The sequence below is a fragment of the Polypterus senegalus genome, chromosome 8 (genome assembly GCF_016835505.1).
Source record: "Polypterus senegalus isolate Bchr_013 chromosome 8, ASM1683550v1, whole genome shotgun sequence".
NCBI classification, from domain to species: Eukaryota; Metazoa; Chordata; class Cladistia; order Polypteriformes; family Polypteridae; genus Polypterus; species Polypterus senegalus.
This window is the reverse complement of record NC_053161.1, coordinates 15,176,742-15,196,391: the sequence shown is the minus strand read 5'-3', so window position 1 is coordinate 15,196,391 and position 19,650 is coordinate 15,176,742. Positions and strand designations below refer to the sequence as shown.

The 19,650-nt window shown below is 37.9% G+C and overlaps 1 protein-coding gene across 23 annotated transcripts in view; it reads right to left on the bottom strand.

Moving 5' to 3' along the window:
• LOC120533808 (protein-methionine sulfoxide oxidase mical3a-like) overlaps positions 1–19,650 on the bottom strand; it is a 457,937-nt gene that overhangs the window by 243,693 nt on the left and 194,594 nt on the right. For all 23 annotated transcript variants that reach the window (XM_039760805.1, XM_039760806.1, XM_039760797.1 and 20 more), the window contains 4 exons: positions 18,811–18,912; positions 17,852–18,007; positions 8,170–8,270; positions 7,323–7,580 (listed from right to left, as the gene is read on the bottom strand). In XM_039760805.1, the coding sequence (XP_039616739.1) occupies positions 7,323–7,580; positions 8,170–8,270; positions 17,852–18,007; positions 18,811–18,912 (617 nt within the window). The remainder of the gene's footprint in view (positions 1–7,322; positions 7,581–8,169; positions 8,271–17,851; positions 18,008–18,810; positions 18,913–19,650) is intronic.

Here is a 19,650-nt window from a genome sequence, read left to right as displayed (position 1 = left end):
AGAAAGTGAGTAAGGGGTGATGCTTAAGTTACTAAAATTGAGCTTTATTTACAACTGGCAGTGTATTCTACCAAATACAGGTGCATCAGCTAGGATTTTTAAGGCTTATTCCAGAATTATTTTGTACAGAAAATAAGCTAATTTTATTATGCTGGCTGATCTCTTCACTATACTAACATATGCATGTACCATGTGATTTAAACGAGGATATTAAAATTTAGCCAAAAGAGACTTAAGAATTTTAAGTGGGATAGTGCAAAAAAATAATTCTTGAAATTTTCTGAGACTTTGATGAAACAGTAATGATAATTAGACAACATCTGGCTTCTTTTAAAAATTTGGTTGCAAAAGTCTTATTAATCTAGCTTGGTCTTCTTAATAGAATATCAATTTTACATTACTAATGAGATTAATGGAAATAGCACTCAAGGAAAACAGGTCTTATTTACTTAGAACTGAAGTAAAATAACACAAAAACATTACAATCACCAGTCAAAGTATTGCTAAGATCTAAACCATTTCAAAGTGGTCTACAGGATTTACACAAAAAATTGCACTAAGCTCAACAAAACTAATATAATTAGAGCATTTTAAAGAGACACTTACCCTTAATGTAAACAAGATATGAATCCAAAGGGAATAAAATATCAATCATAATTGCACTACAAGGTATGAACATTATATAGTCTGGATAAACAGTTTTGCTGAAAGTTAAATTGTGTAGCCTACAAGCAAAAACAAAAATCTAACATACTGCACTACACTGTAAAAGTCAAAAGTTCTGTCAGTTACTGCACAGAAAGAAACCTCAGCATTTGTAAACAGGTTCTGTCATATACTGCACTAAGATACAAAAACACAAATCAATAACATTTTTAAACAATATTGCACAAAGATATCAGAAAAAATAAAACAATTATAAAACTCTACAGAGGAAACTTCAAGTCATGTTACAGAAACACCAGTCTGTCCACAGCATCTGGCTTCAGAGCAGTTACAACATTTCCTCTAGTGATGAAAGCCCTTTCGCAGAAGGGCTGCTTGACACTGGGATCACAGGTACTTTTTTGCAAGTTTCCCCAAATTGGTGAAATGTACTTCTTGTGTTTTCCACTGCTCCAGTGGATTGACATCATCGTCCACCTCGGGTATCATCAAGCAGCTTTTAATCTTTTTTTCAATGGCAGTGAGCAGAGACTCACCTTTTCTGAATTCCTGTCTTCTTTTGAAATAGCCACCAAAGGACTTTTTCTTTTTGCTCCCTCCCTTGTGTCATCACCTGCTCTAACTTCTCAGCCATAGAGGCAAGATGGAGCCAGGGATTTGGGCAAGTGTTTTAAATAATGAAAGATGAAAAAAAAAAGTACTTTGGAATGGATGACCCCAAACCAAGACAGCTTGTGAAATAAAACACGCCCAATAGGCATATGTTTCGTATGGAAAATAAAACAATCCATTCAAATGAATTATGGAATTTGTTTGAATGGATTAATAATTTGTCTGAAGTGATTTTTTTTACACCTACAGGGCTCATTACTACATTAATTTCACATAAATTGCATTTTATAAACGAACAGCATATGCCGTGACTCATTCATCTCGATCTCAGTTTATTACCTGCAGCAGTTTCGACAGCGTTCACTTACATTTGTCTTATAATTACAGGAAAAAACGCAATTGATCTCAACACAAAAATGAAGGTGATCAAGCAGTATGAGGGAGGAAAGAAAGCACATGCAATCACATGTGACTAAGTTATCCCATTGTACTGCTGTGCTCTGGCTTTGAATCCGGTTAACCTCCAAAGCTTCTGCATTATGACTTCTGATGTTATGCTTTATGCATATCGTCACACTGAACACCTTGTATCTGTTAATGTTTATCATTAACAGGCTGAAATGTTAAAACAAAAATCAATATAGAGTGCTCAAACTTTGCAGGTACAATTCCTCCTATCACAGCTAACACGATGAACACTGGGAGGGAACACAGACAAAGAGGTGTGTTTTTTAAAAGTGTGTGACATAATTTTAGATTGCACATTGTTAAAACAATTAAGAAATTATCATAGACAATACATACGGTATCACATACTCCTAGTGCTGTGTGACTTTTCTTTTAATTAATTTTATTGTGGTTGTCAGTTCCGATGAGCACTGAACAAACAGATGGTCAATAATACTTAAATGCTAACCAGTTGACGACTGATAAGGCTGTCACGTAGTCTTTGATGGCTTTTACTTGTATACTTCTTTAGTTCCAGAACTAAGATCAGTCAGAAGCAAATGACTGATGCAGATGTTTTATAATAAGTCAATGAGCAACTCACATTTCTGTCCAACAAAGGATCCTGTTCATATCAGCAGAAGTTATACAGAAATTACCATTTCTAACAACAAGGGAAATTCAGATACTTGGCCCCTTCTTTGTCAGTTCACCTACTTCACAAGAATACAAGTGTGAATGCTGGTTTAAATTATGTTTATCATAGCAAATTAACTTATGAGTGACAATGGACAGTGACTAAAGGATAAGCTTGGTGTCTACGAACTGTGCAACTGATGAAGAGCAATTGTTGCAAGGCAAAGATAGTTTAATTTCACATAGATTATCCTTATAGATTTAATATTTCTATAGCCATGAAAACATACCATACAACACAGACAAGGGTTCCCACTCTTTTTAAGGAATCATTTTCCAGGACATTTCCAGGAGCTTTTTCTGGAATTTCATGACAGGATCTGGTCATACAGTCATACTCTTTAGTCGCAGGCTTAACGCCATTTTAATTTCTCTTTGATTATGCAGGGACTAAGTGTCACCGATATGCTAAATTACATAAAGGCAACACCAATTAATGCACTGATGTATAATGGAGTTGTTTGACCTCTTTTTGTTACACTGTTTTAAACTGCAAAACTCTTTTAAAGAAATAAATGCCTCTTGGATTGTGGAAAACTATCAAAACACTGACATATACTGAGCAATTCCATAATGTTCAGTATAGAGCTGTTGATCACACCATGAAATAGGCTACCATAGTGACCTAATTTCAGTAAAAGTTACTTGCATATTACATATTATGTCATTGTTTGTATCAAATAAATTTATGTACAATGTTTGTATTAAACAAAACTGCATAAAGCCAATTTATTGCCTATATCATGTGTATGATGCCTATAACATTAATATATGCAACAATTGGCACGCGACAAAACAAAGTCAGAGTTAACTTTCAACTGGTAGCTTTACTGGGAATACAGCAGCTGTAGAATTTGCATAAGTCAACGACAAAGATTATAATAAAGAACTTATCTTTGTGGGGAAAGAAGCAAAATACATCCATTTTAAATCATGATAGCCTTGCCATCAATTCCTGAGTTGAAAACTTGGTTAAACTAGAAAGAATACTAGGAACAAAGGATAAGAGCCTGAACTCCAGTATATTGAAGAAAAAAAAAACAATATATAAGTAACTGTAGTGTAACCTATGAAAAAGGCATCTGGTGTAGGCCTAGATTTAGAAAAAATGCTGGTGTTGCTCCTTGAGGTCTGATAAAACTGCACCCCGACCGATGACCTCTTTCTTTTTTTTCCAGCAACACTTTTACAATAGGCATTAGATTTTTTGAGCAGTTTAAAGTCCTGTTTTCTCTCAGCCTTCTCTGCCATTGTACCTGCTTCTTCTTGCATTGCCTCAATGCTAGTGATTATTTTCTGTCTCTTTGCTGCCACTTTTGTGATTTCAGAGCGGAGCTCTTCTCGTTGCTTGTCATTTTCAGTTTCCTTTTTCTTCTTTTTTTCATCATCAAGGTATTGGACATATCACATCCTGGCATTTCCGCAATGCTGCAAGAGGGGCTTTGGCAATACTCCATCAAATGAGCCACCAGTCAAAGAATCTTGGATTAGGCGAAGAGACATCAGAGTCCTTCCTTTCAGATTTGTAACCAGCATGTACCCTCTTTCGACCGCTGCTTGCCCATGTGACAATGTGAACAGGTCTTTCATTGATTTCCACAGAATTGCATACTCTGCTTTGTCCCCAGCAAATCTTCCCATGAATGTGTCCAGCCGACAGGAGCTACTTCTATACCCCTGAAATTCCTCCTTATGGTGCTGCACTATTTCAGTGAGGAACATCTTGTACTCACTCAGGATTTGGTCACAGTCCTCTGCTGTATGCCATTTGGCGTTAAGAAGCAGCTGTAAGAGCTTCTCAAACATGGAGATGGCACGCCTTTCATTGCTGATCATAGTTACTGGATCTAGGCATGCCATGTGCCTTACTGCTGCATAATTCAAAGGGCATTTGTCCAGCAGTTTCTTTGCTGTTGCGGACAGGAAGGCTACACATTCTCTCCGGAATTGTTGACCCGGCAGCATTTTTCAAGCAGCTTCTCTGAGGCTTTCTCAAGAGCTTGTTTGGTGGCAAAGCCAAGGTCCACCTCTTTCAGTGGCAAATGGAGTGTTTTGTCCAGTACATCAATTTTAAGCATTTAGACAGGTGTTTTGATGTTATCCAGTACCTCCCTCTTCATAAAGCATAAAATCAAACTCTTCAGAAGGGCCTGAAGGTCTTTTGCCAAAAATTGTATCATGGGGGCATTAGTCTGGAAATTCACAAGAAAGGGTTTCAGCTGCCTTGCCACATAGGCAAAAAACTGTAATTTTGCCTCAAAAAGGGGGTCACCAACAGCCTCTCTGACCACAGTGTATGATGTTGACGTTGGCATTTTACTCTTTGGCAGTTCCTTGTAATTGTCGACAAATATTTCAACATGTGGCCACATCTTAAGTGCTCTCTCTGCCACTGGCAAGTCCTCCACCCACCTGTGAGCACAGAATTTTAGAGGGAATGTTGATGTTTTGGTAATTTCAATAAAGTCATCCCATCTGGCTGGTGTGTCATGAAAAAGCTGCCAAAGGGCTCTTAGTTTGTCACCTATCTTCCATCCACTTTCCTTCTCACCTTGTTGGAAGCTTCCATGAACTGTATGAAGACCACAGGTTCCTAGGTTTATCAAGCTTTTAATATCTGGGGCCTCCTTAGACCTGTCTTCTTCAAATAATCTCAAAAATTTTTGTTGACACTTGGTCCATCCATCGAGATTTGCAGGAGCTTGTTTGGATCAAGTGGAGAGAGGGAAACTTAATGCTCTCAACAAGGTTCTCTGATTGTGTGTGCCCTAGAAACTGGGAGTCCAGATAATGCACAACTACCTTTTCTTCATTATCACTCCAGTACCGCACAAGCACATCCATCTGCTCGGTCTGTGTTATTTTGTTGAGGCATTCATCAAATGAAATGGTATAGCAGTTGGACTGTCTAATGTCTTTCACTAGCTTGTCTCTGAAATATGGTGCAAGGCCAAAACACATCAAATACGCTACTTTTGTTGCACCACATGAGAATTTTTGGGAAATTTCACTATCTGGAAACATCAGGTGAAACAATGAACCCATATCTGAACAGGAATTGAAAGAATATTTGGAAAGGGCCACTTTAATCACCCAGCGGATCTCTGCTTCTAAAACAGCTTCACTTGAAAAATGAGCTCCGACTGTGGGTGTAGCTTGAGGTGGAGTTACAGAAGTTGATGGCTGGACCTCGCTTCTTTCTTGACTCTCTGATTTTGCTGCCTGTCTGCTAGCTTCAGAATTTTGGGGGGTGGGAGATTGATTGATGAAATCGGTCATGCGTGGTCCTGTGGCTTGATTTGACATGACCCTCTTGTGTCCCTGTCCTTTGGCATAGCTTTTAACAGCAGAAATGCCCATGTTGCCTACATCAAAAGCTTTCTTGCATATCTTGCAGTATGCCCGATGTACATTATCTGTCACATGTCCTATCCAGTCCCTGAACTCAGGATTTATCTTCCATTCCTCCTTAAACGTACACCTCCTTGACATGATTCTGCTTTCCCTCACTTCTGTAATTAGAAGTACATTCTCTAAATTAACCATTATAGGCTACTATTTTTCCTGCCACACTGCCTATTAGTGTCAAAAACATTAAATACAGTAATGTACAAAAATGTTGGCTAGATTTTCTGTAACTGTGGTAAACTTAATGTGAAAGCATACCCATATAATTCCTCTAGAGGGAGCTAACGTTCTGTGGAATAATGGAAGCAAGCTAGAATAAGAAGTTGAGCCAGGAGCTGTTAAGCATGTTCAGTTGTGCAAATAAACGGCACAAGCCAAGTAATATTTATTGTGTGGCGATTGCTCGGCTGCAAGGATATCACACGAACCTACACAAACGCACAAGAACAGGCATTTAGATGTAGGGTTCAAGTAGCCTAAGCCCTATTTGTTTTAAATGAAAGCAGTAGCTCTTAGTCTAATTCTTTTTAAGACTGTTATTGTGTTCGTGCTGTTTTAGGTTTGGTTCACTGAATTTATTTGCTTAACAGTGGGACCACGTAGACCTACAAAATGATTTTAGATTGATTAAGCAATTTCCTCCGGGATCAATAAAGTATTCTGATTCTGATTACCGTCATTAGACAATTAGCACTATGCTAACACCTAATGGGAATAGCCATTAACAGGCTAACAGAAATTAGCACAGCCAATTTACTTGACATTTTTAATATGCGACCTGGGTCTGCATCAGACGGTATGAAGAAAACTGTCAGTTGCACCATATGCACTGTGGTCATACTTACAGTCATGCACTCAGCAGAAATTTCAAGTGATGAACTGATGTTCTGTTGTTCTCCTGTCAGCTACTGACAAGCTAGAGCAACGAGGGTCAAAACTCAAATATAATTGCCTATACATGTCTCAGTAGGTGGAGACATTGCGCAGCAGAGGCCACGACCTAGCTCAGCTGTCATCATATCTAGACTTATGAACAGCAAGCTGTTTCAAACAGAAAAATGAAAAAGCGAAAACAGAAATAAAATTCCAGGACAAGAAAGATTATTTCCAGGACATTTGGCCATTTCGATCAATTTCCAAGTCATTTCAATGACTGGAAAATAACCCTCAAAATTTTCAGGTTTTCCAGGACGCGTGGGAACCCTGCAATAATGGAAGGCTGCAAATAAAACATTATCAGGTAAAAAAAACAGACTTCTAAGTAACACATAAATAGATGAAAGAATATATGGGGTGGTGGAATGGGGGTGGATAGACAAAGAAAGCAAAAAAAAAGTACTGAAGATTTAATTGTTATTTTTTCTGAATTAAAAAACATACTGCTATTTAATTAATATTTCAGTTTGTTTACTACCTCAAAAAAAAAAACTGAATGAATTGCAAGAATCAGGTACCAAATGTATGAACTTTTATATACACATAGGTAAACTTGCCTCCAGCAAACTGTCCCCAACAAGGGCAACAAGAAGCCGATGGCCATTTCTCTCTCGTACCAAGGCCGCATTTTCTGAAGCATACATGCAAGTGAAGTCAAACATGGCCACATCAGGTTGTCCATAATGGTTAATTGCAAACTCAAGCTTGGGGAGCTGATGGTTGGTAGAAAAGTCAGCAGCTTCACAGGCATAGTTCAAAAGTGCATCTTGATCAACATTTTCACGAGAAAGTAACAACTCAGTGTCAGCAAAGTCCTGTCATGGAGAAATCCCCACAGAAAAAAAAAAGTTATAATAAATAAAATATTAACATTTGCTAAAATATTTTATAATTAGTAAAAAATAATGCATTAGATTAATAAAACAAATAACTTCTAAATATTGATGCCATAAACAAGAAAAAGTAGTAGTTTTTAGTGTTGAATTTACACTGGAAAGAACCACTTACATAATTCAGCTGATACAAGAAGCCTTTACCAGGAAGTCTTTAATCAAGCAAACACCAAGATACAGTAGGTGCTAGTCATTTTCTCTATCTTAAGTCTAAAAAATTTATTATTTCACGTTTTCAACCAAAATCTATTATTATATAATGAATACATAAAGAATATATATCTCTAGAAATACATCATATAATGAGAGCTTTTATATGTATTTATTGTATACATGTATACATAATAAATTCTGAAATATTAAAGTGAATCAAATTCAAAGGAATAGGCAGACAATCAATACAAAAAATATTAATCAAACAGCAGCATTATTAAATCCATGACCATGGTTTCCATATCACTATATACATTCACATCAAGTACAATGGGCATAAAATGCTTTTAATGCTCACATGCAGTATCACTCCTTTCTCCAGCAAGCTTTGTTTTTTTGCAGTCATCACAAAATAGTGTGTGTCATCTTTATAGTAGACAATGTTTTCCAAATCAATGCCTGACAATAAAGAAAAACACACTGGTTAGTCTGCTGCACAGTCAACAAAACATATTATAGCCAAAACTTTACGTATACTAGAAAAGTACAGGGTGAGCTAAAATGAAGTACCACATTTCTCAAGATCATTGCACAAGGTATAAGCGGGCAAGTAGGTTGGGGGGCCGATCCCTTGTAGTTTTCAGTCAGCAACATGCCTTGGTCCGGTGCTCACCATGCTGTCGCTGTCAAAGCAGTCTTTAAAAACAATGAAACCATCATCACTACGCAACGTGCCTTCTGAACACACTTCAGCATTCCTATTAATGGTGACATCCCAAATCAGAAAACATTTCTTCAGTGGGTGGCTAAATTTTGAAAGACGGGTAAAACATTGAACAGAAAATCTCCAGGCTGTCCCCAGATACTGAAAACATCCTAGTAGTAAGGGTACCAATTTTGACATTCAGAGTGCAAAAATGCTTCTGCCTTTGCCATTTCCAACATGTCTTTGAACAGGATTTTCAACAAGGACCTTAATTTGTATCCATACAAAATGATGATAGTTTAGGAACTCACCGAGAGAGATTGGGAGAGCAGTAGAGAGTTGTGTGCGAACAATCTGCAAACTGTTCATCAAGATGTCATCATCATGTGCAGCGACAAGGCACATTTCCATTTGAATGGTTGCATAAATTAACAAAACTTTTTCTACTGGGCTGAAACCAACCATTGTGAACTTCATCAGAGACCCCTGCACGGGAGGCCTGGTTTCAACAGAATGGAGTAACTGCTCATACGGCACAGAGATCCATGCAAGTTTTGCAGGAGATGCTTCTGGGGAAGCTTAAATCCCTGTGCGGCGATGTTGGGTGGCCTTCACATTTGCCTGATCTCGCTCTGTGTGATTTCTTCTAGTGGGGCTATCTGAAGTCAAAGGTATACACATACCAACCTTAAAACCCTGAAGCCCTCAAGGACACTATTCACCAAGAAATCGCCACTATTCCCCTTGAAATTGGCGAACGAGTCATGTGAGAATTCAGAAATCGCCTCAAAGAGTATATCGGTAACAATGGCCACAACCTTGAAGACATCATTTTTAAAACACAATGAAAAAAAATCTATTTTGTTTATCCTTCTTGTGTTGAATTGAAGTTAATTTTATCTTATAGCATTTTCATAGAATAAAACATTTTAAATGTGGTACTTATTTTTGGCTCATCCTGTATAAGCAAATGAAATTAACAATTTATCAATAATAAAATAATTAATTTTAACACTCAAAAGCTATAATCTCTTTCTTCTAAGACATACCTTATGGATTAAATTCATACAATTTTTTTTCAAATATGACACTAAATTCAATTATTCTGCTTATCTAATGAGTGCTAGAATTAAAATGCATGTATAAAATAGTGCATTTACAAAAGCAGCCAATCTTAATTAATCACAGTACTTTATTTACCTATCATATTTACTTAATCTGTTTGAGCACCACAGGGAATCACAGCCCATCCTGGCTGCAATGAGTACAAAAAAGTAATGATTAATGCAATGCCAGTCCATTGCTATCAAAATACTACCATACCAAAATACTATCATGAAAAGACTCAGCGAGAGGGGAAACATACAAGACATCATCCAACTTAACATCAAACCATTGTCATTTAATGAAATGCATCTGAATATCTATCTTAAGGACAACTGCTGAAAATACTGTCCTTGCCACTTGCTTTAAATCTACCAATGATCTTTCTCAATGTCTGAAAAACTCCTATATCTATCTGACACTTTGAAATTCACAAGTGAAAAAAAGAAAGAAAAATCATCAGAGCATCTTGTCCCCAGATTGATGAATGGTCACAGAGTTGTATTCAAAAGTTTACAAACACTTAAGATGAATTCTTTAAACTCAATTTAAAACCCTTCCACAGATCCTGTGTTAGGATATACCGAGTTGGAAAATGAAAGACTGACTGACTGACTATAAATTTGGCATACCGTATAAGACATCCATTTTGTGCCAGGAAAAAAAGTATTTTTTGTTTAAAGAAAGAGCATTCACTTAATTGACTATATTACAATTCCAAAGGGTCACTTATGGAACTTGTAAAAGTTAGCTTTTTTTTCCAGTTTTATTCTTTCAGTCACATTCACACTCTCCTACCAAGGATCTGACCCTAACTAAAAGCGTCAGCATAAATTTACACCCGATCTGAGGCTGTTCGTTTTCAAATAATATTGCATTAGTGCGATGATGTTTTCTGATTAGTAATATTCTGGTCATAAAAGGACACAGTTCCCGATTACAACCGCAAGAAGGCATGCAAATGAATATGAATAATATGAATAATGTTGCATCAGTGCCACAGTGTTTTTCTTAAATGTACTATACAGGTCATTAAAATGAATTATTCCAAATGTCATATATACCTTTGTCTGTCTGTCAGTGTGGCTTTGACATCATGGACCATAAGGTGCATACTAATTCAGTGTGTGCAACAACACTCAATAAAACTGAATAAAATAAATTCAAGTGACAATGACATATTAAAAAGGCATGACACACTAGCGTTTGTGGGTCAGCTTTTACTCCTCCAGATCAGAGAATTTCCTGTTTCATTATCTCAAAACATCACTCACATTTACAGTTTTTCTTAGTTTCAAATATTAACTAACAGCATCAGATCTGTTGTGATACTTTATATTGTGATCGTGACTGAGAGAAGAAAAGTGAAAAAAAAACTAACTTTTACATGTACTATAAATTTACACCGGCTGTTACAGCTGCAAATCAAAAGTATGTTAACAATAAGAGCAGCTCACTACTCAAAATGGCATACTTGCAAGACACCCAGGATCGAACTCCGTGGCCTCTTGATTACAAGTCAGCAGGTCTAACCGCTGCCGTATTGCACTTACACCTTTTGTGAAAGTGTTTATTTGATATTTGGACTTCGGGCTTCATACATTATACAGTTCATGTCTACATTTTGTTATTTATTACTAAAACATAAAAAAAGTTTCTGTTTTAAAGATGCGTTTACATAGATTGTTGTAGACACGGAACACACATGAAATGCATGTATTCCAAATAACGATCTATTATTTCCCCTGTAAAACTCCAGTACTTCACTCCAAGATAATCAAGGCTTGAGCTGGGTCTGCGTGGGTGGGGGAGATGATATAGCAGGCTGCTTGCTGCTTGGGCTTATCGACTCATTTACATGACAAAGGACGCTGACGGAGAGGTGCGAAAGGATTTAAGGTGGGACGGATTTACAAGTTTTTTCGTAGGCTTTGGTAATTCTAGTGTTAAATGAAAACACACAAACCAATATTTTTTCCAGTTTTACTTAATGCAATCTATAACATCCAAGTAAACGATATCACAGCTACAGTTCAGAAGAATTTAAAAAAATAAAAAACAAGAAATTCTGAGATTAATAAAGGATCACCCCCATCCTAAACAATATTTGTAAATTCAATCAGGTGCAAGTAGCCACCATTTCCATTGTAGACTATGGTTACTGGCTTCCACCTGTGATCAACTGTAATCAGTGTGTTTAGTGAAGCATAAAAACAGCTGTTCCGAGAGCATTCCCTTGCTTGGTAGTGCAACTGACAGCAAACAACTGACTATGAGTGCCAAGTCACTTTCAAAAGATCTCAGGTATAGAGTTGTGGACAGATATAAGGCAGGAGATGGAGACAAAAAAATCTCAAAGGCTTTATCAATCCCAAGGAGCACAGTAAAGTCCATAATAAAGAAATGGCAAGTGTTTGGTGCTACTAGAACCTTCCCTGGATCTGGTGATCCTTCCAAACTGGATGGGACAGGAAGAAGGAAACTGGTAAGAGAGGCTACCAAGAGGCCAATGGCCACTTTGAAGGACTTAAAGGATTTTATGGCAAAGAGTGGTCATTGTGTGCATGTGACAACAATTTCACAAGCGCTCCACAATTGTGACTTGTTTGGGAGGGTCGCAAGGAAAAAGACACTTCTCAAGAAAGGCCACATTAAGGCTCGTTATAGCCTTGCCAGAATGCACCTTGAAGATTCTGATGCCAAGTGGAAAAAGGTCTTATGGTCAGATGAGACCAAAACCAAACTATTTGGCCTCAATCCCAAACGGGACACCTGGCAGAAATCCAATGCAGCTCACCATCCACAACACACCATACCTAAAGTAAAGCATGGAGGTGGCAGCATCCTGTTGTCAAGGTGTTTCTCTGCTGCAGGGCCTGGGGGTCTCATTCTGGTAGAAGGAAAAATTGATGGGGCAAAATACCGTCAAATTCTTGAGGAAAACCTGCTACCCTCTGCCAGAAAGTTGAAGATGGACAGAATGTTCACCTTTCAACACGACAACAACCCGAAGCACAAAAAAAAATTAACTTTTTTCTCCTTCAGCCACTGTGTAGTCAATGTCCTCATGTGGTCCAGTCAGAGCCAAGACCTAAATCCCACTGAAAGTATGTGGAAAGATTTGAAGATAGTAGTCCACCAACGCTCACCATCCAATTTGACCGAACTTGAACAGTTCTGTAAAGAAGAGTGGGGAAACATTGCTCAATCTAGATGTGCAAAGCTGATAGAGAAGTATCCCAACAAACTCAAGGCTGTCATTAAAGCAAAAGCTGGTTCAACAAAATATTGACATTGGGGGGTGACCCTTTATTAATCTTAGTATGTCTTGTTTTTCATTTTTTCATTTTTTCTGAACCATACCTGTGATACCCTTCCCTTGGATGTTATAGGTTGCACTGAGTAAGTAAAGCTGGGAAGAAACATTTTTTGTGTTTTCCTTTTACGCAAAAAAAAAAAGGGGAATATTTAGAAGGGGGTGATTCTTTTCTATACCCACTCACTTTTCATTATATATATATATATATATATATATATATATATATATAGTGCATCTGGAAAGTATTCACAGTGCATCACTTTTTCCACATTTTGTTATGTTACAGCCTTATTCCAAAATGGATAAATTCATTTTTTTCTTTAGAATTCTACACACAACACCCCATAATGACAACATGAAAAAAGTTTACTTGAGATTTTTGCAAATTTATTAAAAATGAAAAAAATTGAGAAAGCACATGTACATAAGTATTCACAGCCTTTGCCATGAAGCTCAAAATTGAGCTCAGGTGGATCCTGTTTCCCATGATCATCCTAGAGATGTTTCTGCAGCTTAACTGGAGTCCACCTGTGGTAAATTCAGTTGATTGGACATGATTTGGAAAGGCACACTCCTGTCTATATAAGGTCCCACAGTTGACAGTTCATGTCAGAGCACAAACTAAGCAAGAAGTCAAAGAAATTGTCTGTAGACCTCCCACACAGGATTGTCTCGAGGCACAAATCTGGGGAAGGTTACAGAAACATTTCTGCTGCTTTGAAGGTCCCAATGAGCACAGTGGTCTCCATCATCCGTAAGTGGAAGAAGTTCTAAACCACCAGGACTCTTCCTAGAGCTGGCCGGCCACCTAAACTGAGCAATCGGGAGAGAAAGGCCTTAGTCAGGGAGGTGACCAAGAACCCGATGGTCACTCTGTCAGAGCTCCAGAGGTCCTCTGTGGAGAGAGGAGAACCTTCCAGAAGGACAACCATCTCTGCAGCAATCCACCAATTAGTCCTGTATGGTAGACTGGCCAGATGGAAGCCACTCCTTAGTAAAAGGCACAAGGCAGCCCACCAGGAGTTTGCCAAAAGGCACCTGAAGGACTCTATGTAAAATCCAAACCTAAATGGCCCTGTGTGAAAAAGTAATTGCCCCCTTGTTAAAAAATAACCTAACTGTGGTGTATCACACCTGAGTTCAATTTCCGTAGCCACCCCCAGGCCTGATTACTGCCACACCTGTTTCAATCAAGAGATCACTTAAATAGGAGCTGCCTGACACAGAGAAGTAGACCAAAAACACCTCAAAAGCTAGACATCATGCCAAGATCCAAAGAAATTCAGGAACAAATGAGAACAGAAGTAATTGAGATCTATCAGTATGGTAAAGGTTATAAAGCCATTTCTAAAGCTTTGGGACTCCAGCGAACCACAGTGAGAGCCATTATCCACAAATGGCAAAAACATGGAACAGTGGTGAACCTTCCCAGGACTGGCCCGGCCGACCAAAATTACCCCAAAAGCACAGAGACGACTCATCCGAGAGGTCACAAAAGACCCCAGGACAACGTCTAAAGAACTGCAGGCCTCACTTGCCTCAATTAAGGTCAGTGTTCACGACTCCACCATAAGAAAGCGACTGGGCAAAAACGGCCTGCATGGCAGATTTCCAAGACGCAAACCACTGTTAAGCAAAAAGAACATTAGGGCTCGTCTCAATTTTGCTAAGAAACATCTCAATGATTGCCAAGACTTTTGGGAAAATACCTTGTGGACTGATGAGAAAAAAGTTGAACTTTTTGGAAGGCAAATGTCTTGTTACATCTGGCGTAAAAGGAACACAGCATTTCAGAAAAGGAACATCATACCAACAGTAAAATATGGTGGTGGTAGTGTGATGGTCTGGGGTTGTTTTGCTGCTTCAGGACCTGGAAGGCTTGCTGTGATAGATGGAACCATGAATTCTACGGTCTACCAAAAAATCCTGAAGGAGAATGTCCGGCCATCTGTCGTCAACTCAAGCTGAAGCGATCTTGGGTGCTGCAACAGGACAATGACCCAAAACACACCAGCAAATCCACCTCTGAATGGCTGAAGAAAAACAAAGTGAAGACTTTGGAGTGGCCTAGTCAAAGTCTTGACCTGAATCCAATTGAGATGCTATGGCATGACCTTAAAAAGGCGGTTCATGCTAGAAAACCCTCAAATAAAGCTGAATTACAACAATTCTGCAAAGATGAGTGGGCCAAAATTCCTCCAGAGCGCTGTAAAAGATTCATTGCAAGTTATCGCAAACGCTTGATTGCAGTTATTGCTGCTAAGGGTGGCCCAACCAGTTATTAGGTTCAGGGGGCAATTACTTTTTCACACAGGGCAATGTAGGTTTGGATTTTTTTTTCTCCCTAAATAATAAAACCATCATTTAAAACTGCATTTTGTGTTTACTTGTGTTATATTTGACTAATGGTTAAATGTGTTTGATGATCAGAAACATTTTGTGTGACAAACATGCAAAAGAATAAGAAATCAGGAAGGGGGCAAATAGTTTTTCACACCACTGCAGCTATTTCTATTAATGCAGTAAAAGTCATATTACAAGGGAGATGTCACTTGTACTTCCAAGCAATGAAAAACTACATATGTTTTATTGTGGTATTAACAAATTATTAAAAAAAAATAATTTTATCATTGGAATAGATAAGCCAAATAGACACTTGGTTAAAAACCTATTTTCACTTTTATCTTACTACAACTGTCGTCAGCACTGCCAGTGTGCAAAATTCTTCATTCTTTTATTGGGACTATGTTGACATTGCATTAAAAAGCAATTAATCAATCATTTAATTTCCTTTTAGAAATGCATAACACTACAAGTTAACCGATTACATGTTACCAGTCACATCAATGTACTCTCAAAAGCATGCACAGATTCTGATAACTCCATAACGGGATAAAAGGGCAATAATGAAAGTGTTTTTAGCCCTTTTTTTTTCTTTTAACAATAGCATAAATAATTTGCAAGATGTGTCTTCTATTGTTTTTCGTTTCAGCATCTGTTAATGCAGTGCTGTAGTATCACCACTGTTAACTAAATTCATATATATAATTTTTATTCACGTTTTGTCAACTTTTGTCTAATTTGTCCACTTGCACTCACATCTGAGGGCAGTACCAACTCTAATTCATTACCACTGACATTGTAAAAAAGCTAATACAGTTACTTATTTTGAATTATTGACTTAGTACCAAAGTATCAGTTCTTTTGACACCCCTAGTTTATTTAACTAACTACAAAATGCAAATATAGTATGATGTTTGCTATATCACCTTTATCTATCGATACTGTTTAAATGAGGATCAAATATTGATTTGTCACATATGTTAAAAAAGAAATATCAATTTTATAGGGAGTAGTTACCTTATTACATGAATGTACAGGCAGTCCCCGGGTTACATACGAGATAGGGACTGTAGGTTTGTACTTAACTTGAATTTGTATGTAAGTCAGAATAGGTACATTTTTTTAATAAATGCTATTGTTGACCGACTGTAAACAAGTGCTCTGACAATGAATGATGGAGTTTCAAATCTCTCTGACCTTTTTATTATTTCTACTTTATTTTCAATGGTGATGGTTTTTCTCTTCTTTACTGTATCACTAGCACTTGCATCAGATTTGTGTTTGAGACATTGTTGAAGGGTGAAGACAAAAGACTAAGATGAGCTCTTCTGCACAGCACTGCACACGCTATCACAGCAGGAAGGCACCAGTCGTCAAAACGTCTGATGTACTGACAAGAGACAACGTCCTGCTATGTACTTAACAGTAGAAGCAAGCTTGCTATTGAGAATGAATGGGGGCATCGACGGGCGGTTCATCATCAGCCCACCTCACAGTCACCTCCATTACAGTATGCTGCCTGCAGCGTCTGCCCACCGAGAACGAATACATTGTGGCCAAAGGCGGGTAGTGAATCGCCCCCATTCAATAGGCAGCCATTTGATGCACACTACAATGCTACCCCCCGCTGCCCCGTTCACCCTTAATGGCCTCTGTTCAGCCACAACCGGGTCACCGCTTGCAGCATTACCAGCTGCACACCGAGAACGAACGGGGCAGCCGTGTGTGGTGGGCAGGAAGTGAAACCGCTTGCCGCCGGGAGCCACCCAAGAGACACTACACTGTGCGAGGAAGCAAAACAGCCCCACTCCAGCCACCGCTTGCAGCATTACCAGCCGTCCACCAAGAACGAACGGGGCAGCCATATGTGGTGGGTGGGCATTGAAACCACTTGCCACCACTGCGTGAGCAGCGAAATCACCCCCTCCAGCCTCCATACACCCACCGTTTGCAGCATTACCAGCCATCCACCGAGAACAAAAAGGCAGCCATATATGGCGGGCGGGCAATGAAACTGCATGCCGCCAGGAGCCGCCCGAGGGACACTACACTGCACGGTCAGTGAAATCGCCCCCCTCCAGCCACCGCTTGCAGCGTCCCGTGGCTGAAGATGATGGAGTGGCAGTTGCAAATGTTTAGTGTGTATGTAAATATATACAGCATGTATATGATTGTTCGGGCCTATTATTATGCATTTGAATATGAAGCGGCAGGATGTCTTTGCGCAAAAGAATCTACTGTATTTTGTAATATATATGTCATTTCATAAGGAAATAATAACAAGTAGTTTGCATTAAATCTGAAGGCATTTTTAAGGAAAAATGTATATTAAGCTTACAAACTCTGATAGGCATTGCTGTTTACTTTACTGTTTCACACCACTTTCATTAAATGCCTGAATATCATCAGTGCATTGGGTGTTTGTTGAAGGAGTGTTTAGCTTGCTGCATAACTACGTATGCAAACGCGTGGTGATGGCAGAAAAAAAACATTTACAGCTTTTTACTTAAGACAAAAAATGAATACTGAATTCAAATTAAGTAAATAGGTTTGTGTTTTTAAACTCACCAGTGGCTTCACGCAGATCTTGGAAAAATTTCTGATTAAAGATGAAGGCCACACCACTGATCTCCTCAACTTTAGCCTCAGCTGTAGTGTTGCGATTGATAAAGTTGGCTGTAATAGCAATTGCAAGTTTTCCACGAAATTCCTTTCGACGGAAACCTAACATTGAATACAAATTCAATTTATAACATTCCTTTTGATAAAATGGCCAATAAACAATCTGGACATTGTCTGAGATTAACATAAAGCAAAATTTAAATACAAGAATTTATTAACTAAATAAAATATGCACTACTGATATACAATAACAGGCAATTAGCAATGAAGGATAACAACTCTTTCAAATTAACAGCTGTTATGAGACTACCATCTTTGTTTCTTCAAAAGGCACCCCTTTAAGTTTTTTTTAGTGAATATCTGTCAGCCCTGAGTAATAATAGATTAAAAGCTTCAACATTACAAGAATATACAGTCATTCTAACTAATTGTGAGCAATAATGCCACATAGTCTTAGTAGTATTGACTAAAATCAATATGTACAAATTTTGAAAAAAAGAGTTATTTTCATGTGCCCTTTATCAGTCAGAAATGTTGATCTATTCTTTCCATGAAATTAGTTCATTTATCACTTCATATGAGAATTAGTTCCACCCTAGTCACCCTTCCTTAAGCACAAAGCTGGTTCCCTCTGCCTATAGTCCTTGCTGGGCACCCTGCAGATACAGGGCCTACTGCCCCTACTGTTGCACTTGCACTAGTTATGGTAATGCAAGTCCACCATACAAGCTTCTGGTTTGTTGTTGAGTCCCAATAATACCCTGTCACGCAAAACCTTATTTGGCCAGTAATCCAGATTCTGACTAGGCAAACTACCATACCTATAGTAATTTAAAGAATAGCCAAAATTGTAAAATAAGCCAGAATACATTTTTAATTTGAAAATATGTTTTATGTATTAATACCTGGCAAGGTATTCCTTCTCCCATCAGCCCCAATGATGACGTCAAACTCAAGTTCAGAAATAGGATGTGTTCTAGGATGTACTTCAGCCCTCCATCCTATCCCTAAAAAAAATATATAAAAAACCATAATATCATGACAGTTTAGTAAGCCAACCAATTCCATTATACAGCTATAAATAAACCAGCTTAGAAAGAATGCACATGTGATTGGATATTTTTAAATGCATGCAATAAAGTATTTATCCTTCAAAAAAAGTCTAGGAGAGGGTGCTGGCCTAGTCAGAGGCCTATTCAATGATTTTTTAGTAAAATTACAGTAGTCTTCCATACATATCGAACATATTTACAGAGAAAATGAAATAGATTATCTTAATGGCATGTTGTACACCTCATACCATCTCCAAAACTAACCGAATTAGGCCCAAAACTAACCAAGTTCTGAACAGCTCAGAAAACCATAAAATGATCTCAAAAATACCAAAAAATATTAACTTATACTCTTTTAACAATGAGTTGCAAACAAGTAATAAATAGGCTTACTGGCTATACCACAAAACAGTAATTATGAAAAAGGGCAAATGTGTTTTGTATCTATAAACGGCTAAATAGGAAATCCATGACACCTAATTATAAAATGGTTAGGGCAACAAGAAACAACTTTAAAATCATAACACTACAAAATTATGCTTTCACAATGTGCACTTGCTCTACAACTGCTTATTTCAATACTAAACTTGGGTCTGAAAAGCATGTGATAGCAAAAATACAAAACCAAAATGAGAAAATAATTATTTAATTGAATAATAAAGAAGGTTAAAAAAATGCATCTCATGGAAACAA